Source organism: Bombus pyrosoma, linkage group LG5 (genome assembly GCF_014825855.1).
Source record: "Bombus pyrosoma isolate SC7728 linkage group LG5, ASM1482585v1, whole genome shotgun sequence".
In the NCBI taxonomy this organism is placed as follows: Eukaryota; Metazoa; Arthropoda; class Insecta; order Hymenoptera; family Apidae; genus Bombus; species Bombus pyrosoma.
The window spans coordinates 6966531-6990498 of record NC_057774.1 but is presented as its reverse complement, the minus strand read 5'-3'; the positions used below and the strand labels follow the sequence as shown (position 1 = coordinate 6990498).

Here is a 23968-nt window from a genome sequence, read left to right as displayed (position 1 = left end):
CAAAATATTCATGATAACGTGTATATAGCAATAAATATGTGGATAATGAGAAGAAACTAAAAAGTGTTCATAGCATTGAATAATTTAGAATAAAATTTAACAATTTATAATTATATTTGAAAGTTTAGAATCTGGATATATAATTCAGTATGAAATATTCATGATGCAGTATCAGTCAGACTCAGTTTTGTGTAGTGCAGGATGAATAGTGCAAAGTATTACAAATATTTTGTAATGTCTGTATAAAATATTGAGATGATAAGGTCAATAGTTGCTTATGTTTGTTAATTTGACACGATATTTTTTCATGTTTAAATAAAAGTTATGTGACACACACACTTTATCATAAAATTTTAGGTATGATATGCACTAAATAAAACATCTTGGAAATATTTCTCCATATTATTTGAAAATTGGTTGTATATTTCTACGTTCAAGTTTTCGCGCCATTTTAAAAACTGATGTTAACCATTTTCAAGTTCCGGTTGTCAAAAAAGCAGCAGCTGTTTCACTGTATCGATGTGATTACCAGTGATTGCTGCAGTGTTCTCGGAAAGACAAGACGTTAACCGAATTACAGGATAGTTCATTCGTGGCATATGATAAGTCCTTGATTATCATTGGTGAGCAAATATACTACTTATTTCAATACACTTTAGACGAAAGTTATATAGGTAGAAACTAACGAAGTACTACATTGCAGTGAAGTTATATCGATTTTCTACTTTACTCTAGCTATCGTTTAACTCACGTTAAAATACGTAACTTGTGTTACTAGCTTTATTGAATTTGGAATTTTATAACGAATTTTGGTTTTCTTACTCCAAAAATTTTTTCTTTCTACTTCGATACCTTATTTTGTAATACAGTAATGCATATTCATTCGATTGTAGTACATAGTTACATATTTGGATCTTCACTCATATCTTTTGCATTTTTGCACAACATTATTTCTGTCAATTAATTACTCACTTATTTTTCAATTTTTTCAGAGAACATTATATTAGATAAAATAGATAAAATGAAAAACATAGTTGCAGATATACATCTAAATACTGTCTAAGCAACTGCCTTTTAAAAAAAAATTATCACTTAACAATTTGCATTTTTTAAGATATTGACCAATGTTTAACCTTTAATTATAGTGGATAATTTTGATGATGATGAGGTGATGATACATTCTTACTATAGAATTACTGAAAACTTATTGAGAGATATTTGAAAATTATTATAATTATGAAATGAAAATAGATTTATACATGTTATAAATAGAATTTCAACTTATTTCGATGAATTAACTTTTTTTCATTAGCACATTTGCTTGTAGTATATACATACATATATACATTTATGTATATTATTTTCATAACATTATGTGTTTCTATATTTCTTTCATCAATCCATATACTGAATTATGTATGACACATGATTCATTATATATATTTTCGATATACATTGTAACTCGAAAGTTGTTTCCTTAATACTATCACGATATTATATTTGAAAATCGGCATAATGAATCAGTGGTTCTCAAACCATATGAGTATCGTATTTACATCGCAATCATCATGTAATTGTTTTTAATTAACATTCGTTAAGAGCTATAATTAGTCATTAGAAGAAACAAATAGTATATTATGTAAAATCTGTTATGAAAAAGTATATATTTCAATATAAAATAAGTATTCCCGCGCCTGGAGTTTGCAGCTTTATAATCCGGTTTTCCTATTGGTGCTTTTCTTCGTCGACGACATTTTACCCCCACTACAAGGCAAGCGCTGTTCTGAAACTCTGCGACTGCTCGTTGCTCAGTAGCTGATTGTGAGTACTAATCTTTCAGTCGGAGAGGACGTAGCTTCGTGAATTTTTCTCAGGATTCTACCGGTTTTTTTACACTTTTATAGAAAAAAGTGTCAGTGATCATCAGGAAATTTTGTATTCCCGATTCTTCTTCAAACAAGCCAATTGTAGAGTTCACTACCGGCGGAAACACCCATCGAAGACAACTTTATTGACGAGTACGGTTAGTAATAATAGCTAGACCGGTGATACTGTATATTTTTTTCCTTTGTATCTTACGTTACCACGCATTGATACAGTAGGGCATTCTGTCATTTCAATTAACCTTAATGATTATTATCTTGCATTCCATTTCACAAATTTATATCATTTGTATGACATTCGAATTCTATAAGTAATGTATTTGACCTAGAAATTTTCTTTTCGTGGCACACCAACGTAGAGAGACAGTCATCAATGGAAATGATGACTTTAAACCACTGCTCACCACGATTCACATTTATCATATAGATGAGAGTATTTCAAATAGCTTTGAATTTCTTGTGCAAAGAGAAAATCGGAAACCAGGCAGACGTCATTAAAGATTTACTTAGTATTACAGGTTAATTAGATTTTATCGTGGATTTATTGCTTTCAAGAAACAAGATAAGTTTAACATTTAAAGCGTGAGTTGCAGAGGAGGTTTTCGTGCTTGTGTTGCATTTCATCTTTCGAGGAATGCACTTCATGACGTAAAAGCGAATTTGTTCAAGAGAAAATTTAACATTCATTTCATTGTAATATTTATATTTATTTCGAGAAAGAGGGATAACGTTGCATTAACATTATAGTCTCTAACCGGCTATTTTATTTATTGATTTCTTAATGTCATACGTATGCGCGGTCTACTTAATGCGTACGTAAAACTTTATAAATTAATATTTTCTATTATTCGATTTGACTGTAGAAATTCGTATTCATCGAAAAATGACAAGCATTTTCGACCAAGTAAGCTCTTAGCACTTTTTCTACCGGCGTTAACAGCTGAGCGTCATTGATGAAAAACATCTGAGTTTGTGTGTGTATGATAAGAGGGCGCTGGCGCGCGCACGCACACATATACTTACACGTCACTTCGTGCGCGTGTGTGCGAGAAGAACGGGGGAGTATGTATGACGTCAGAATACTTGTATTTTATATTTATTCTTTGACGTAAGATGGGACTATGTAATTATAATGGTGCATATTTGAGTAATCAGATGCGGAAATGCACTGAAATATCTATTTCCTCATCTACCTAATCGCCATCGCCATTACTTTTTATTCAGAACCTCTTGATTTTTCATTAAAGTTTCATAATGTGAATAACGCCCCGTATATTGGAATTTATATATTAATATTACCTGTGATGGTAGGTAAAAATTAAAACATCCATCCGAGTAGCTCGAACTTTAACATTCAAGCTTCAAGTGCATTTATATCGAGCCACTGTATTTTGTATATCTACGTAAAAATTCATATTCTTTTCCGACGAAGCATTCTGATTCGTCACTCTCGGAATTAATTCATCTATTGTTTTCCCACCAGCATCATCCATTCGATATGACTTCCTCAATACTTCCTGTCAACATAGAGAACGTTTTCATTACACATTGACTACGTTTCACGTTCGAAGAACGTTAGACCTCGAACCACTCTAAACAGGAAGGCGCGTGTCAAGACATTCGTGCAATACGCAAGCAACCTGTATTATGTATGTATGTATATACCTGCAGGCTTGCAGATTGAAGTACGCGTCATGACATGGCCGCATTATCTTACCGGCATCCGGCACGTTGCGCTGCGCGATCGACATTTCCTACAAAGCGCATCTACATGTGTGTCCATCCTTCCACGTGATCACTAGAGATCATCATTATTCTGAGTATGACTTTCACGACCAAATATCTCTCAAGAATATGAAGTTTGTCCTCTTGGTACGCTTTGAAGGCAAATCTGGAGTTACGACATAAGTTGCAACGAATCGCAACCACGAGGCAATGTTTCTGTCTATTGTCTCGTAATTTTCTATTTTAAACCTTTATCCGATGATTTGAAACCGCTTAACGAATAGCTATTCGTCGTGCTGTCAATAAGTTAAGCAATACTTATCTGAAGAATGCGAATGAGAATATACCGATCAACTCGATAGCCTTCGTATTCGAAACGTTTTAATCAAAGATTCCGTTTGGGATTCATATCTTGTCATGCATGAAAGAATCTGTTCTGAAACGACGTTCAAGGGTGTCGTTGGTATTGGTACGGTTTCTGAATGTACCTACGTAGCTCGATAACATTTCCTCGGAGGTCGGTATTGATTTCTGAACAGGATTTCCTTCGAATGCTCTTCATTTTTGTTTTATCGAACACCAATATCTGTTTGTTTGCAATTTGAGAGGGTATACAAGCAGCGTCCTCCAGGTCTGACTGGTCGTCCGTGATCTTGGCGAGGTGTACCGTGACCAGGAGAAGCGACGCGATACCTTTCGCCCTGGAAACGAGCCAACTTCGTCTCGAGGGCAAGGACAGCTTCAGTCAATTGATCACGCCATAATTTCTGCTACATACGTACGAAATCATCGACCACAGGGGTCGCCGTAATTTTATCACGCACGGTTTATTATACGTGTGAACTAATTTCCCAGAGATTACATAGGAATATGTATTACATCGTTGATATCTTTCCATATTCTCTTCTCTGTCTTAGCTGCTATTCATGTCTCTGTTACAAGTCATTTGTCGGTAATTAAATTTACAAGTGCCAATTACCAGGCTCTCGCGCTGTCTTAATGCATTAATAAGGTGTTCCGCGCGCTTTGAATTCTACGCGAGTCTTCCTCTCAATAGGAATCTTCCCTGAATGGATCGGCTCAAAATAGACGAGGAAGATTTATTTTCGAATAATACCTTTGCATCAATTGTTCAAGAACCTTTAGCCCGGAAACCCAATATTCTGATTCAACACTTACTTCTTTCAGATAGAAATTTAACAAAGAACTTTAAAGAAAGTTATACTGACGCACTTAGTTACCGTAACCTTTGACAAAGCTTCGATGCACATGACGAAACTTTCCCCTAACCGTTGAAAGCGTTATTTACGACAGCAGGGAGATCGTTTGGAAGGCTGTCGAAATATCGTAGGGTATAAAAAAGACTCTTATTTATGGAAGCTTGTTAAGGTGGATGCATCGATATTTGAAAACATGCTTTCGATGTTTCTCAGAGCAACCCACATACATACATCGTAGAGCTCAGCTGATCGGTTCTCGTGGTGGTGCTTTGGATTGAAGAACTGGTGGGTGGTCGTCCAGGTGGTAGGTGCGCGTGGAGAAGAGCTTGCAAAAGGGGTTGGTTATAGGAGGGTTAGAGAGACAGGAAGCACGAAGCACGGCGTGGAGAAGGCGCGGTCGTGTGCGTCTGCGCGCGATTCGGTCGGTGGGTCGGTCGGTCGGTCGGTCGGTCGGTCGTCGGGTATTGATTTTCATAGGAGCACCGGCACACACGTAATTCCACCACGTAAACGCGTATACATGCATTCACGACTATTGACTGGTTGGCTGCTTTTGCCAAATATCTGCGTAAAATTTCACAATCGCAGATTCTCCACACGCTGAATCGACTCATTCCAGTGTTACGCCTGCGAGAGAATTGCAAAACTTTGTTGATCTTTGACCTTGCTCGTCTTGTATCGTCTTTATCGACTGTTCGTTAGCATATTTTGTGGTTCTTCTTTTCGAAAGTACGTAACTCTTGTTTATTCTGTTCTCTCATTCTCTCTTAAAAATGCATGCGTACATCTGCTGAGTATTTGTGTTTCTCGGTCCAGCATGTACACGTGACGTAAACTAAAGTAATTGACAATCGTTCGATAGAAAACAGACCTTAATTTCGTTACTGATATTTTGCAATTACCCGGATTTAATTAAGCCACTGGGTAACTCGATTATATTTATGGAGCCGTGTTCGAGGTTTTTTTAGTTAGAACGTAGAGAAGCATTTTAAGAATGGTCGTTTAATCTGTCCTTTACTCTTTAACGTTGCAGAACGTTCCAGTCCACAGACAAGGAGCTGCGCGGGTTACACAGCGAGCCAAGAGGAAGTGCGATCGTAGAAGATAGTTAAATCGTCAGGCACCCGACAAGATGCCTGCTCCGGCACCAACACAGGGTACGGTGGAGGGCGGCCCACCTCGCACCGAATTGCAGGAATTACAATTAAAGGCCGATCAAACTACAGATGAGGTAGGTGTATCCCTTGATACTTGATATTCTTTCGACGTCTTTCATAATGATTGGTTCTTTCAATTGATTCATTTAGGAATCTACCGTTTGACAATGATGCAATTTTTTTTTATTAATTCTTCGTTTAACACGTGCATTGTCCGTTGCTCCAAATACTAATTAATTCATTAATTTGTTTGTTTGCGTTGGAACTCACATTGTAATTTATACTTTGTATTTGTAATTTATACGCATTGCTTAACCCACGTGACGCGTTCTGTTTCAGTCCTTGGAAAGTACGAGGCGTATGCTGGCACTATGCGAGGAGGTGAGTTCGTCTCATCCCTATGAAACTATTCTCTTCTATTTACGCATTAACCTTCATCCTCGATCATCCTCGGTACTAATCCTCGATCCTCGTTACTACAGCGATTTATTCCCGGAGTTTTTACTCCCAGATTTTGTATCATAGAAATTATAGAAGTCTAATTGTCGCTGGTAAAATCGTTGCGTGTTATAATCGCGGCAAAGATGGGCGTCATGGTCAATCCCCGGGTGAACTTGACGGTGTGCAGTTGAAGGGACAAAGTCAGACAAAAAGGAATAAAAAAAAAAAAGGGATGAAGACGCGCTGTAGAGAGGTGGGCAAAATACTATTTCGGCTAGCCCGAATAAAAACACTGAAGTTATATTATACTTTTATGTATACGAGAGAGAACCAAGTGCAAGTTGCATTCGAACGAACGTAACAAAGATCTTTCTACATATAGCGAAGACAGATAAATTTTATGTAGCGTTAAAGAATCTTGAAATAGTATTTGACCCAGCTCTGGCGCCAAAAGCATTCTTCGTTCCTATAATACTTCTATAAATTTTGAACAGTATGTAGTCAGCGGAAGTAAATAATAGCCATATCCGGGATAGCGTGGCTTTGTAACGTGGATTTTTTCGTTACGAAAGCAAAAAGAGACATTTTCCTCTTAAAGAAAGAAGTGGAGAAAAAAGAAAGTTATCGCACGGCTGCCAAGCAATTTATATGTCCGTTCCCATTGGGATCGCCGTGAATGTACTCGGAAGAATTGTAAGACGACGCATCGACGCGGTCCGAGACGGTAATCCGCAGCACGAATGCACGCGATAACAATGTCATGTCATTATAAATTCGCTTCGTGTTAACCTTGATACATCGCACGCGAAATATCTCTTGTTTCATCAGTCACGGAATGAGGAAGATATCAAGCTGATAAAAAATCTATCGAAAGTAAAATGAAACGTGTGCGTTCGTGCGCGTGTTTTCGTGTGTTCTGTCTACGTTCTTCAGCTCCGCATTTTTCTTCCCATGCATAATTATTCGTTGTCTATGCTCGTATCTTGGATATCTATTCTCGATATATGTATGTTACGTCTCTATAAGTGTGTGCGGAACTATTACTGTGTACATCCGATGTCTTCATTCTTTTCCCGTTTAACTTGTCATTTATTGTCGAAGGAGCGAACGTAATCGACACCTAATAACCCGGATGTAAATTATCTCTTATTCGTGTGATCTTCATTTTATTCAGGAAAACGATTCTTTCAAAGACAACATATCTCTGAATCGCAATTTAAAATGTTCCTTTACACCATGTGGAATACTAAAATCCATAGGTGAAGAGATCAAGATGCGATGAGGTTAAAAGGTTGTTGCGTCGCTCCATTCCAATTTCTTTTGCTACTTATTTGTGGCTGCACTAATTAGCACGTGTCGCATTTCGAGCACTGGAGACGTCAACAACTATTTAGTGTACGTACATACTTTATACACGGGATGCTATTAAAAGAAAGCTACCCGTACCTATAAATATATATATATATATATTTTTATATATATACGTATATGAAATTGCTGTCAATGTCAGTCAATTTGTTTGAGATATTCGAGCTTCGAGAGGCTTCAAATGTGCAAAGACAATTAGGACAAGCACAAAAAAGTTAGACAAAAAAAAAGATGAGAAAAGGTCTCTTAATGCTACCAGTGGTGGAGCATATCTTTTTTCAGCAACGGTGAATTCCAACGCACGCACTGGGTCTTCTGGAAAGGACGCTATGGAAAACAGAGAACGTTTTTGATATGATAAAAGATTTAGAAAGAATGAAGGAACATCGATGATTGCGCGGTATTATTTAATAATTTTATCGTACCGTATACGTGTCGTAACGTATACTTAAAGATGACGTGGTTCAATCTTTTTATACGTTGCGTAGAACATTCTCGATGATTACAGTCGTAGCGATTAAAACAGAGGGTAATAGGGCTTTTTTGTGTGATCTCCTATTCTTGTATCTCTTTCGCTCTTTTCTATTCTTCCTACAACCTCTCCCTGTTCTTTCTTTCTTTTTTGTTTCGAATTCTTCTCGATCTGTCTCGTCCATTTCTTGCCTGTTTTCAATGAAATCACGACGAGGATGAAAGAGTTTCTTCGCATCGATTTTTAGTTAATATCATTGAAACGGTCGAGAAGGATGTGTTCAACTTTCGGAACACAAAGATATCGGAAGAATATAACGATCCTCTTGTATGTACGTGCACAATCCTCTTTCAGTTGCTTCCGTCTCCCCCTTCCTCTTTTTTGTTATTCTTTATCTTTGTCTCCATGCAACTTGTATGCAAACATGCAACGTTTTCTTTCCCATTGTGAATCACACCCAAGAAAATATCGAGTCGACGATCGTATTTAAGGAATTCTTTTACACTTTTTTCTATAAACGTGTTTCCAAGTTATTTAAACGAAGAAATTTCGAGGTATTTGACAAATCTTTAATGAAGGAACCCTTTAAGGAATTAATTCGACCAGCAATGTATTAGGAAGAAGAAAGAATCGATCGTCGAGTCGAGAACAAAAGGGCTCGCCTCGACTGAAGCGTGAAAGCCTCTAGGGAACGTCTATGATTCTCTCTTCTCATAGTTTGTCAAGCGATTGTCTATTAGAGGCTGGCCGAGACAGGTAAACGACAGTAAAACAACAGCTCTGATCTCGACGAAAGAAAGAAGGATCGTTTCTCGATTTTTGGTCTGCGAATCGAGAAAAGAGCGCGCATAATCGGCAACTTCTGTCGCTGCTACCAATGTAATCCGTGTTGCTGGCTGAACCGGGCATTTATCAATATTGTCCGTGTTGCTGGCTGTGTATGTATGTGTTTCCACGTGTGCGGTGTGTGCCCACGTGTGTGTTTGCTTGCTTAAAATTCAAAAACTACACTCGCTTGCTCGATCGCCCGCCTGCTTGCCATCGCAAACTTCCCGAAACGAAATGTATACCGGGAATTTATATTATATTATATTTTTACAAGGCACACGTTAGTTATTAATACTGACTATTATTCGATCAATTAATTCCAACAAAAGTAGTTTAACTTTTACACGATCGATTTTTCTAATGTCGTCGGTATACTTTCTAAGTTCCGGAGAAGTTTGTTGCCTATTCGCTTGCAGAGTTCCCGAAGTAAAGTTAAATCGAGGACGCGATGTCCTCCAGTGACATTGGTCGCGTGCATGTAGGTTGTCATACGGGATAGCTTGTTACATTTTCCCCTGTGAAAGAGAACACCGATCGTCTGATAAATAGTCTTATTTTCGTAAAAACCGATGGCTGTTATCATCTTCGCGAACTTTGCTGCCTATTTGCCTTGGCTGTATGGCTGCCTGTGTGTGTTTGCCTGTCCTCCGCGAGAACACTCTTCATTTTCTCTCTATCTTTTTCAATGCATCGTGCTGTCACTTTTCTGGCCCGGTATCATTCTATATCGATACTCCGTTGATCTCTGTTGCGCACAACCACAATTCACTCACCACTCACAGAAACACAGCTCGCATACGAGAGATTCGCACGCGAACAGAGAGGTAGCCCCGTTGACGATCGAAATTTTCTATCTGCCCGATCGATCTCGTTCGGTTTCATGGAGAAAACTACTTTGCTGTTCGTACAGAATCACCGATACCATGCGAGTCTCCATGCCATCCCCTTATTCTCCTCGTTTCTTTCGTTCTTTTATTTGGTATGCTTTCAGCCGCGGTCTCGTCGCGACTCTAGCCGATCGTTCTCGTCTTGTTTGTCGTTTGTTCCGTGTCACCGTATAGAAAAGATGCCATTCACATGCCTATGCATCATCCACCACCATCACCGCCACCACCACCACCACCACCACCACCACCACTACCACCACCGTCACCACCATACGACCGATCAAAAACTCTTCCACTTCTCGTTCTTAACTCTTTCTTTATATATGCACCCGATATTCGACCAAAGAGTATTTACCCGAGTAAAAGAGCGTAACGACGCGACGGTATTTTTCAGTGATACTCACGAGTAGAAACGTAGCGAGGATAAATTCAATATCCGGTAAATACTCGAAAACCAAAACTTGAAATTCAACGGCTCGCTCTATCTCGTTTTGATTTTCTTTCTCTCTTCTTCTGAAACTTCATGCACATTTCCTACGTGGATGAATGCGCACGCTTCTCTTTCAAGCTGAACGAGGAAAGGAGCAAAGAACTTCTTTTGTTTCCGTTCTCGTGACCGACTAAATAAAAGTGTTCTGGAGAAGCTCGTCCTTAATTAGTTCCGCCGGCTACTGTCGAACATTTAATGTGGATGATAATTATATAGCACGATTCCCTTGCAGTCTCCAGTTTAATATTTTTTGTCTTTTTTTTCTCTTTGGAAGTCTACTTTCTGTATCTTTCGCGATTCGTTTGAATCAGAGCTCGTTCGTTTGGCTGAAACGAGAGAGCATAAGAACGAACGCGTCGGGATTAATGTCGATCTCCAGCTCTCTTGCTGGGAGGCTTGCTTCGAATTGCAAAGGAAGAAGATAAGCATCGTTTGTTGAAAACGACGATCACGGCAACGTTTCCTCCTTCGTTGGGTTTACCCAGTCGAAAAGCACGGCTCCTTTTCTTTGCTCATCTGGTCATTCGCCGCTCTCTTCATGCTCTCCTTTCGGTTCCTTTCCATTTCTCTGTGTGCGTGTGTTCTACTTTGTATTTATTTAAGTGTCTTTCGTCTGTTTGAGTCCCGAGAGTTCTCGTATCTGGAACACGAGAGAAATGGTTCCCAGAGAATCGACAAATTTGGTATCTTTCTACATTCTTCCGGCGATAGTCGACGCTTATCTTTGAGAAATGACCAACATTCTCGCGACTCAAAATGTGACCGAGACCTTTCGTTTTTGTATTGCGCATTTTCGATTTACTTTACCTCTCCATAGAAAAAAAAAAGAAAAAATGCTACATATTATGTATCGTTCTGTATTCTGCGGTACTTTCTTTACATACACTATATATATATATATGTATTGTGGATTTCCTTTTCATTCGTGTATATTCAGTCTCCTAGACTCTTCGAGTAGTATCTTCTCTATTTCTCTGACTCTATTTTTTTTCTCTTTTTTTCTATCTATTTCTCTTTTTTTCTTGCTCGACCTCTCTTCTTCGCGTGGGTTTCCTTTTCTTCCTTCCATTCGGTGAACGGAGGAAGAACGGTGGAATGACCGGCGACGGAAGAGAACGAGATTCCTCCCAACGAAAAAAAGAGCGGTTCTTTTTAACCCGTCACGCGCTACTGAAACAGAACAAAATGAGTACGTACAAAAAAACATTAAACGAAAGTAACGTAATAATAATAACAATATAGAGAAAAGAATCAAAATCAGTGCGAGCCTTCACGCTTGTAATGAAATCTCGATTAGCCAGAAGGAAGATCTGACAAATAATAATAATAGAAAAAAAGTAAAGTAAATAAATAAACCTACAACAACGGCGACGACAGTTACAGAGCAACAGGAACAACAACAACTACAACAACAACAACATCGTCATGATCGATAACAACATCAAGAACAACAACAGCAACAACAAGCGACAAGCCTAATCTAGAGATCGAGAAATATACTCATTCGAACTATAAAATAATAATGCCAGTAACGTGTTAGTCCGTAAACGTTTCGTTACGTGTCCACCTGTCTGCCCACCTGTCTTTGCATCACAGGCAGGATAATATATATATATATGTAAATATATAAACACGTGTGTATATATATATTATTACAATCGTCTACGTCGTGAGCGCGTCAGAGGCTTTAACAAATCCGCAGATATTAAAAAAAGCGTCGGATCTAGACCCATCGAGAACGAAACTGATAAACATGAAAAAAAAAAGAAAAAAACGAACGAGATACTATTAAAAATAATCGATTTTTCTCGTCTTTTTCGTTGATGTCGCGGATACTTAGCCCGATCCGGTCACGATATATATCCAGCACAGTTTTGTCAAAATATACCTTAACTTACTTGTTTTGCCCACTTCTATCCATCGACTTCCGTTACAGTTCCGACTCTCCGTTTTCTACCTACCGTAATACTATTATACTACTAATATACTACTAATATTACTATACTATATACTTACTAAAAAAAAAAAAAGAAAAAAAAACAACTCTCTAACACTGGTGGTGGTTGTCTGTGTTGTGCTGCCTCTGTCTGTCGTAGAGCAAGGAGGCTGGCATCCGTACTCTGGTCGCACTCGATGACCAGGGAGGTGAGTGAATCGCTTTTTAGCCATATAAGTAAAACAACATGAAGGAACCTCGGCTTTTTCTCACAGATTACATAACAATTGAACTGTGTCTCGTGGCACACCTGACCTCAGCACAAAATCGTACCTTTCCTCTCTCCTTCCGGTGTCCTTCGATCGTTCCTGTGGTGAAAATCTCACTGCTCGCACGGAAGATCACGGGGGGAATACCGAATATCGCGTGGATCCCTCGAGGACACCCTTTCCACCATCTTGTCTTCTGCCGTCCAATCGGTCGCGTTCCTTATCTATATATTTTCCTCTTCTCTTTTCTATGTTTCGTCTCTGTTCCTTTTTCCATTTTATCGTCCAACATTGTTCTCGACGATTCCGTTTGCCCGTACTCTTCCAACTCTGGCTCTAAAAATCGATAGGTACTTCGCCACGGTCGCTTATCTCGAGAACACTCGTGACCTCCTGACCTTTTTTTTTTTCGCAGAGAGAGATTCGTTAACACGTCTCTACGCGTCTCTATCCGTTCTCTTTTTCATTTTCACCTTTCCCCGATAATAATTCGAAAGGTATTTTATGATTTTGCGTTTCGCGTCGTCGATCGATACGCATCGTCGAAGGTATCTATCCTCGTTAGCTATGGTCGATACGGGTTTAAGTGTCGACTTCACGTGTCACGGTTCGCCGGCTGGTTACGGCCGAAGAGACCGAAAGCGAATTACCAAGCCATCGATCGATCTGCTCGTGATGTATACTATCCATCTTTCCTTCTCAGTTTTTTGCCCTTTCTATTTTTCAACCGTTCTGTTTATTCGTTATACGGGTCGTAGGAAGGCATCCTTTTAATAGAGTATTCTGTGTACCGTGAAGCGCGAAGAAACACCCTCGATCGCATTTCCGATCGATCGTGCTCCACCTCGTCGCACGCTTTCGCTACGACAAACCAGATATAATCCCCCTTGGTTTGTCTCTTGAAATTCTTCCGCGAATTGACCTGTTCTTGGCTAATCGACCCGATCAAAGTTTCTCGCGTTCGACCAGCGGACGTTCTCTTTCTATATTTTTCTTTTTCCGTTCTCTCTCTCTCTCTCTCTCTCTTATTTCTCTTTTTTTCTCCACCTACTACTACGTCGTATATACACTGTCATGAAAACTTCTAGAATTATACACGCAACTCCCTGCTCGGTGAAGTATTTTGCAACGAGAAAGTAGCGGTAGATTTGCTTTTTAAATGCGGGTTAGAATATACATATAGCGGAAGTATCGAACGAAACAGTGCGAATTCGCGGTTGACGATGAAAAGCGACAGCCAACTACCACTGTACAGCTGTACTATACAAAATACTACTACTATTAATACTACTACCTAGTACTACTACTATGTTATTACCGTTACTACGATTACTAGTATTACACCATCAACACTACTAATACTGTTTTGTTCTTTACAATTGGTCAAGTGCAAAAGTATTGGGAAACAATATTATTCGAATGTTCTTCAAAGGATTGTATTAAGATTACATTTAAAATAGCATTTAAGAATGCTTGGAATAAAGTAACTCTATTAAAATGCAATCGATTTCCCTAGATTTTTGTACAGATAACTAGAATACGACACTGCTCACTAATTACTTACTTATGCGACAAAGACACTGACTATCACAAACACTTAATTGCTGGTGCTGCTATTGCTGCTGCTGCTGTCAGTACACGAATATTCGATATCCGAGAACGCTGTTATCGAATCAAATCTGTACAGAGCATCATGCGCGGGATCAAGTTGACTCGTTTATAACGCCCTGTTTTGTTTCTTCGTCCCTTTGTGTGTCTACGATATTTTTCTCCTTTTCGCCCTTCTACGGTCTTTCTACTTACTAATAACCCTTTCTTCGTGTGTCCATTTCTCTCACTTTCTCTTTATATATCTATATATATATATCTTTATTTCCCTATTTCTCGACAGCCTCCTCTCTTTTTCTATACACAGCGATAAAGTACTCGAACCGTAGACGTGTATCTCGTGTATATATGTATGCATCTCGACTAGACGCATACGTATGTATTTTGTCAGTTTCTCTCTCTCTCTCTCTCTTTCTCTTTCGTTCTCTCTCTCTTTCTCTTCCATACCTCTCACAAATACACACGTTCTTTCTTGGATTGTGTATCTTTTTTTACTTCGTAGCCAAACACGAAGCTTCTAGCTGTGTCGCTTTATCAGTCAACGTGTAATACGTACATATTGTTTATATATCTATTCATATATATATGAATATGCGTATCGAATCTATAGATAATGTTATATACATATATCACGTATGTGTATGTATATAAAACCTATGTACCTCATATTCTTTAGTGTACAAAGCCCAAAACAAGTACTTAATGAAGCTCCCTATCTATCTTCTTCTTCTCACCTTCTGTGTATATATATATATGTATATATGTACTTTACACGTACACATGTCTGTATGTACATACATATATGTATACACGTACGTATATTCTAACTCTGTTTTTGATTTCTTTTTACCTTGATTTGTATCCTTCTGCATCAAATGTAGGTACTTTTTGTCGACCGTCGTCTTACCAAGCAGGTGTTATATTGTCCTTCGCTTTTTATCTGCGAGTTTACCGACGCCGTCGTGTACATATTATTACTATTACTATTATTATTATTTTTATTATTATTATTATTATTATTATTATTATTATTATTATTATTATCATCATTATTATTATCATCATCATCATCATCATTATTATTATTATTATTACCATCATCATTATTATTATTATAATTATTATTGCTTTGTTACTATTATGTATCGTGCATATAATACTAGCGATTGTGCGATTATAGTTATCGATTCAAGGTCGGATAAAAGTAGCGCGCGATTCGTGTAATGCTTTTTACTGATCGAGACAGAGATGCAACGACGAAGGGGAAAAAAAGAAGTAAGAAAGCGGCGAGACTCGAAACATTTTCTCACCGCCCGTTCTTTCCTGTTGTATCATAGTTGTGCTTCGTCAGCTCGGTATATTTATACCCACGTAGAATTCTGATTTTCTTATATACGTAGGTCTCCACTACGTTCTCATCTTCGAAACTGCCAAATATCAGTATTATATATCGTTGTCTCTTGCGAAAATCACCTTACGTATATATACTTAGCAGTGCGATGCGCATGGTGCAAGCAGACGTGTCGACGTCGACGTCGACGTCGTCGTCGTCGTGTGGAAGTTTGACGAAATTCATGTAAATTTTCTAGCGCTAGTATAACTCGCTCCCACTTGTTTCGCTCTGATTAGCTACGATATCATTATTATCATTCTCACCGTTCTTTTATACGCGCCACCACTCCTTTATCTTTTCGTCGTTATTATTGTATTCTCATATGTTATGTTCTAGTTTACCATCGTGTTCAAGGTGTCCGTCCATGAGAAATTATCTGAACCGATATCAGAAATCGGGGGAAACGTTTCTTTTCACAGTCAATTTCATGGACGTACATCTTGGACAGAACCATTTTCTTTCGTAGATAAATATGAAATTTTTATTTTATTACAACCTGGCACGTTTTGTCACACGACTCGGGTTTCGTGGAGTTCCATCGAATTTCACGAGCCAGAAGAAAATAGATACGAGAAATGAGGCGCAACTTCGAGTTGAGATCATCGTTTGGTATTTCATAGAGGAAAAAGGAGAATATAAATGTGATCCATGTGGCAAGACGTGCCCGGCGGTTTGCTTGTTTGTCTCTGACTTAATTTCGCAGTTGTTCTCGCGCATCACTGAACGATCTTTCATTTCCGTTAACGTGTGGGCCCTTCGACCCTGTCGTAGAGCGAGGAGGTCGCAGCGAACACTCTGACGATGTTAGACCATCAAGGCGGTAAGCAGTTCCCTCAGCAATAAACAAAACAACAGAAAAAAGAATTTTAAGAAAAGTAAATTATCTTCTTGAAAAATGAGTCGAGAATATTAAAAAAAAAAAAAAAAGAAAGGCGAGAGCAAAGTGACGAGAAATGAAAGGAAACGGAACATTGAAAAAAGGAACAAAAAAGTTATAGAATACGGACGAACAAAGTTTTTTTTTTTACTTTATTCGATTTCGAATGGTAGGATAATTTCTTTCTCTTTTTTTTAATTTTTGTTTGCTTCAAAGAGAACAGAAGAAAGTAAAAAGAAAAGACAGATCTTTTCGTACACTTTTCACGGTTGACGGGATTAGATCGTCAAAATAGGACACACTTTGACACGTATTTACGCGTACCATTCGGTGGTGTTCGTTTTTTGATGTTAAAAATTCGCGACTATGAGTCCTGTCGGTTCACAGGTTATTTTAATTTCCCTGGCAAACGTGCCCGTGTTCTTTGATAAGGGGACAACACTCGAGTTTCGTTAAAAATTACGTGGTTTCGATTTCTGATCTACTAAAAGAAAAAGAATCGCTGGAAGTGAAGTAGCTTTTTGAAAATCGTCCGAAGACTGAACCGGATATCGACAGATTAACACAACGACTACATATAACGACTATAGAAGTGTATTTCCGCCTGTCTGTTCGGGAACTGAACGCGCGTTTTATTCTCTGGTTCTGATCTCTTTCTCTGTCCTTTAGCTAAAACAATCTTCTAATTCTGTATCTTACAGCGCCACGGTACTCTGAGTGCCTACACTGGAAACGAAGCGTGTCTTTTTCTTCCTTTAATCTGCTTCTACGCCTTTGTCTGCTCCTATTTAACATTCGACTTCTCGCATCATCGCCACCGCGCCACTCGCCCTTAATTCGATTCGGTTCATCGATTAAATCCATTTCGTTCTCCCTCATCCTCGTTCATCCCCTCACTGTTACTCTATCGTAGACTCGATTATCCAGCTCCTCGACGAGACTTTAAGCCACCCACTCCATAATAACAGAAATATATAGTAGAGCGTGTAACCACGTTTCGCCGTTAGTTAATGCTATTAATAATTTTTAACTGGCTAATCTTTGCTCTTGGAAATTTCACAGATCGACGTGCAATTTAATAAATTCCCCAAAAATCCAATCTAGAATTCTTCGATCCCCGGGAAACGTTGGATTTACCAACCGTTCGATCGACGATCATATTTAAGAATCGTCGGCCCTCTTAGCTTCTTCGCTTCGTCGATCGAATCGATGAAAAATTCATTCTTTGGTTCGTTATCTCATTTTTCAGCGAGCGTTTTCCAGTTCTCGAGAATACTTTGGCTGTTTCGCTCCGTGCATTGTAGTACACGAAGCAGAGGAGCGACCAGAGGAGGACGATGTCTGTTCCGCGTTAGACGCTCGACAAGTTTCCCATTCCGCGGTGGAGCCAATTATTTTTCAAGACGCTTCACCACGCGTCTCTCTCTCTCTCTCTTTCTCTCTTCTTCTGGCTCTCTCTCTCTCTCTCTATTCATCCAACACTATGTTCCGTGTCGCCGTTTCGCAGTTGGTAAATCCAACTTCACATCGATTCTACTCGCTATTACGAGTGCAAAAAAATCCTAGTCCTCCAGCAGCCTGACCCGCAATAGAATTAATAATCAGGATAAAATGTCGTCGTACGCGCCCTCTCGCTCCTCCGATATATCATCAAGATGATGGACGAAAAAGTGTAATTGCTATCCACGATGAATCTGGCTTCCTCGGCTCTATCAAAAGAAATGAAAATCCAATGAGAACGAAAAGAACGAAAAAGAAAGGAACAGACAGTAAAGGAAAAGATGGACACAGATGGTTGTTGTCAATTTATGTTACAGTGTTACGTAGTCAGATAGAATGGAAAGACGGAAAGTAGTGCGAAGAGCTTTGAGTTAGTTTAGTTGGATCAGTCTGTTAACCCGTAGTTTGCCCGTCCTTTTTTCTCTAGAGCTCCCCTCTAGGTAAAGAGGGTTTTGTGGACACAGGGCGAGTCCGATTCCTCGTTGATTAGCGTCCGAAGTAAAGAAGTTTAAGGGTCAACTGTCGCGTCTCTGTTTGGCCCGTGGTTCAGTCACGGGACGAGGGAGACACAGCTAGAAAAATGTTTTCTCGTGGAGCGAAGCGAGGGAGCGTTTCGACGGTGCTTCCTGTACCTCACGTTTAACAAGCCGCTGATTGGTCGGTTGCCTGTTTAGAGCCACGAGGTCGGGATGAAAACCCTCGTAATGCTGGACGAGCAAGGCGGTAAGCCATTTCAATCTAGACATACAAACATTAAACTTACGTAAAACGTCTCTTACAAAAAAGATATATATTTATCTGGTCTCGACTGACACAAAAGCCAACGATCGACGACCATATATATTCTATATGTATTCTATTATATGTTCTCCATACGTTCTCCACCCGCCGATGTATATAATATTTATATATAGTCATTATATGTATATAGTTATTATATATAGATATTATATATATATATATGCATATACGACACTAATTGCGTGTAATAATCGTCCAGACACTAATGCAACCCTCTGTACGTCGGAATTAAATTTCGATCGAACGGCTGATACTAACCAAAATGCACCAAAAGACAACAGATTCGTTCTTTCGACATCTCTTCACATTCCTTCAACGTTCAGATCGTTTACGTTCGAACAATCATCAATTACTTTTCTCCCCTTGTTCTTACGTTTCTATTGTCCTGAATATTGCATCTTGTTTGATACCTTGATTATCTATCGCCTATGACCATAATATTTCCTTCCAGTTGCATTCACGATTCTCTCTCCTCGATCTTCCTCGCTCTTGTTTCTTTCGATCATCGCTCTGCTCTCTTCCATCGCCTTATCCTATATATTTCTCTTATTTCTAATACTTCCTCTGCCACTCTATCTTTCTCTTTCTCTCTGCGTCCTATCGTTCTCTCCGCCTGCTTCCTCCTATTCTTATCTTCGCTTCCTTCCGTGAACGTAATCTCACGAAGGCGAACGAACAAAAACAGAGAAATACAGAAACAAAACAAGTAGACGAACAAACAAACCCAAGTAAAAGAAAACAAGAATTAAAAGTAAAAAAAGAAAAAGAATACGCGCTCCACGTTTTAAACGCATCCCTCCGGTACTTCCGGCACGGTGTAAGTCAAAGCCTATTAAATCTACTATTGTATTTGTTGACCGGCACATTTGCATCAGCGCGTTACTCTTCGTGAATATATTTGGTTCAATTCGTACCCAGTACCCTTAGAATCCACCGTACACCCCAGTACATACAGTATTACTCACCCGATCTTAGGATCTTAGGTTACCCTTAGTAGGGAGACTCTTTGCTTAGCTGTTGCACTTTCGTTGCACTCGTTTTTTTTCTTTTCCGAGGATCCTTCGTCGAGAGAAAGATTCGTTTACTATATTTTTAATAAATATATCTACCAATTATCATCGCAAATATTTTTGTAATGTATCTCTTTTTCTTTGTTTGGGCGTAGAACTTTGCATTGTATCGTAGCTTGAATTCTATAATTACGCTAAATCTTAATATAGTGGAGTCTCTCGATGAATCCTCGTAGAGTATTATGAAACCATCAATCGTCATTTAGTATAAGGGAATAGCGCGTTAAATATTTTGCAACTAATTTAACCTTTAATTCGTTTAAGGATTGTTTAACGTTATCCGAAAAAGAATTGAACAAATAGTGCTCTATTCCCTGATCGCTTAAAAAAATGACGATTCACTTCAATTTTTGAGGAAGTATTCCGATCCTCGAAAGAGAATAGGACAGCGTGCCCCCTTCCTTGTTTTTCATTTCTCGAGTATCCAATTTTTAGCAAACGAATTTCTGTTTGGTTATTTACAAGCGTGATGTAGAGGTACAGTGACTAACGCGATTTTTATTTTCACGTCGGCTGTCTGCTCTCTTTCGGGACGCTACGTTAAAGATGCGATAGGAAAGATGTTAACAATGTTCTCTCGTACAATAAAACAGAGCAACTGGACAGAATCGAGGAGGGTATGGACCAAATCAACGCCGACATGCGCGAGGCCGAGAAAAATCTCACTGGAATGGAAAAGTGCTGCGGTCTCTGCGTTCTCCCATGCAACAAGTAGGGCTGTCCCGAATCGTTTTACGCTTCTTACCCTTTCAAATCTTATCTTCTACTTTACAGCGCACTCTCTAATCGAGAAATTCTATCCTCGATCTTTAACGCTTCGTTTCTACCTCTATTTCGTAAAGAAACTAAAGATAAAATTTACCCTGTGTAACTAAACTGTGAAGTCGGTTCTTATGGAACAAAAATTTCTGTCGACTCTGCAAATCTTGAAATAACTTCGAAATTTTACGAAGAAGCGAAAAATGTTTGAAGCAAAATACGAAAGATATTTCTTTATTCGATGTATCTTGTTCCTTTCAATTATCTGTGTATAACAGAGATTTGCTAATGGAACGTTGATCTTTCACAGAGGCGCCAGCTTCAAGGAAGATGAAGGCACGTGGAAGGGAAATGATGACGGCAAGGTGGTTAACAACCAGCCACAACGGGTGATGGACGATCGCAATGGACTCGGTCCTCAAGGCGGCTACATCGCCAAGATTACAAACGATGCCCGTGAAGGAGAGATGGAAGAGAATATGGGTCAGGTGAACACAATGATCGGTAATTTGAGAAACATGGCGATCGACATGGGCAGCGAACTGGAGAATCAGAATCGGCAAATCGACAGGATTAATCGCAAGGTGAGGAGACGATTCGCCAGTCGACGAGTTCAAAGATTTGAGTTCAGAAAAGTCACCGAATCGTCCACCTTCAGACTTCCCTCTATCCGTTTGATTTCGAGTTATTTATATTTTAACCTACCATGATCTAACATGATCATATTCGCTATACGATTTTCTTATAAAGTGACTATTATAATAGTTACATATTAATTAAGTAGATTAAAGTACATGAAATTTTCTATCGCATAATGATAAAAAGCTTTGATATTATGAAAATGAAACGGAAACCTGATAGAAGAACGCTTCGTTGGAAGATAAGGGCATGTGGCATTATGTTTTTGCAATATTGTGTTTTGTAGTCGCATAATTTAATAATAAAATTATTGTTCAATTTACTAAACGATATTAGAACGAGGAAGGTCTGAAGTAGTCGAACGAGTTGTTGATTGAAATGATGATTGAAAACACGTACGATTAGCTCCGCTATATTTTTCTCTCCACGGAGCATGCGTGGATTATTTATCTCACGATGCACGCGCTCAGAGCGATGCACAACACGTTCGTTGTCGCTTTCGCTTTCTTACATGCCCTTCGATCTACCTAGCCGTTCATGTTTCCCTTCGTTCCTGGCGCGGTCCCAAAAGTCGGGTCGACGTTTCACGTGTCCTTGGGAATTCCTTTTAGTTCTTACACGTCCTACATGTACAGTGTTCGTGCCAAATCTTGTTTTCCGTTGAAATCGAATTACTGGAACGAGAAACTGGCGCACGGTAGATTTCAGGTGAAAAGATAACGCGAAAGATTTTAGCGTGCAATATTGTATTCTGTATAAAGACGGGGCGATTCGTGAGAAGTCGGCTTCGTGTAAGAATTCGTGGTTTCTTTGACGATATTGTCCGATTGCAAGACTTCTGGCCGCCGACGATGGGCAACGTGTCGTACGAGTATACGCTCTACCTGGTAGCATTATTGTTCCCTTTTCCTCGTACATGTATCCTTCAGCCCCGAGTCATTGTTCCTCAACGTAGAAGAAGACTTCTAAGTCGGGATTATCTCACCTTTCATGAGAACGTACTGGATAGAACGTTCTCTATTCTTCTATATATACTCCTATAAATCCTACACATTATTTTTATATTCGCACGGAAATTCTATTTACCGAAGACGAAACGATTGTTGTTGAAAGAGAGGGAGAGAGAGAAAGATATTGCACTACAAGGACCGATTAAAGCAAAATACGATACGCGTCGTTATTTAAAATAGTAGATAAACGATCGTTTCGTTTTCGCGTTGGCATGCGTACGCACGTGCACCGCACGACTAGCCGTCCCTTTAATTATCCCCTTCTTCGTCATCGCACCACCGACGTCATTCGACTTTTTGCCACCCTCACGGGCTGTCTTTTGTGTTCGGCAATATTGCAATCACAAATCCAAAAAGAAGCAATGAAAAAAAAAAAATAAAAAAGAGAGCATATGTTAGAGTATATAAGAAACGAGTAATGTATAAAACGAGACGAGAAAAAAAATGCAAAAATAAAAGAAACAAATTGAAAATTACATTGCACCAAATATTAGCTCTATCGGTCGATCCTGACCGTGTCTTACACGCTTTGTTGGCCCTTTTTTCTGTCTTTCTCTATTTTTGTCTTTTCTTTCTCTGTTTCTTCTTGCCTTACGTTCAATTTATGATTCTCTTATTTTATACCACCTGTGACCAAATCCAAACTATGATAATCCGCAGGGCGAGTCAAACGAAACGAGGATAGCCGTGGCGAATCAGCGTGCGCACGCTCTACTCAAGTAAAATGCGTCACTCTGCCCACGTACCCGTCTCCTCCGAGCCCTAAATAGTCAAACAATAAATGAATATATATATATATATACATATACGTATATATATACACACATATATATATATAATATGTATATCAGCTCCAAAATATTGTACGCTCACACGCCCACGACCCTTTCTTCTGCCTTCTCGTCGTCGGTCGGACACCGCCAACCCGTCAACCCAACTCGATCCACCTGTTTGTGCTACAACGAAATCATCGAGCCTTCCGGTTACATCGATTTATATATTACGTGTGTCTTATATCTCGTGTACTTAGTGCAATCTCCTATTATTATACACGTCGTTTAGTTCTTACACCCCTTGTAACCGTGTTATCTTTTTTACCGTTCTTCTTGTTGTGTCCAGCTGGTTTTTTTACTCTGGTTTCACCGATATGATTACACCGTATGTAGTATATTATACATATACATACGTATATATCTATATACACGCGCTTATATTAACGTCTAATCTTTTTGGAATCTTATTTGTCGGATGAAACCCCACAGTATCGCCGCCACGCTCGTCGTTGTCGTGACGACTGTGCACGAGTTTTGTTTCATTCTTATCGCTGCTGTATTCCTTTCGATTCGATTGAATATTCAATTTGGCCCTTCTCGTGTTCGATCGAAGTATCCGCGGTATCGTCTAGATTACTGCATCGATTCTGCCAATCGGGCAGAATTTAAATCAGAATGGAAATCGGGCGCAGCAGCGAACGAGCTCAAGTACGAAGTAGTACGAGTCAACGATGACGACGAACGACGAGGCGAGAGAATAAAGAGCGCAGAATAATCGAAGTTAAACGAGGTCGACGATTACATGATTTTGATACACGCTTAAGTTTGAGTTACGATCTTCCGTTTGTTTGTTTTTTTGGTA

At 39.1% G+C, this 23968-nt stretch overlaps 1 protein-coding gene across 11 annotated transcripts in view; it reads left to right on the top strand.

Annotated features, from left to right (window-relative positions):
- Positions 1-466: 466 nt before the first annotated feature.
- Positions 467-23968, top strand: part of LOC122567671 (synaptosomal-associated protein 25) — a 28729-nt gene continuing 5227 nt past the window's right edge. Inside the window, exons 1-7 of one of the 11 annotated variants that reach the window (XM_043726487.1) lie at positions 1806-2023; positions 5862-6059; positions 6325-6366; positions 18729-18777; positions 20519-20636; positions 20995-21268; positions 22994-23967. In XM_043726487.1, the coding sequence (XP_043582422.1) occupies positions 5961-6059; positions 6325-6366; positions 18729-18777; positions 20519-20636; positions 20995-21268; positions 22994-23056 (645 nt within the window). In that variant the 5' untranslated portion in view covers positions 1806-2023; positions 5862-5960 and the 3' untranslated portion in view covers positions 23057-23967. Of the gene's footprint in view, positions 624-1805; positions 2024-5417; positions 5558-5861; positions 6060-6324; positions 6367-12567; positions 12617-16448; positions 16498-18728; positions 18778-20518; positions 20637-20994; positions 21269-22993; position 23968 lie in introns of those variants that run through there. The other 10 variants (XM_043726481.1, XM_043726484.1, XM_043726490.1 and 7 more) reach the window with 10 other exon arrangements.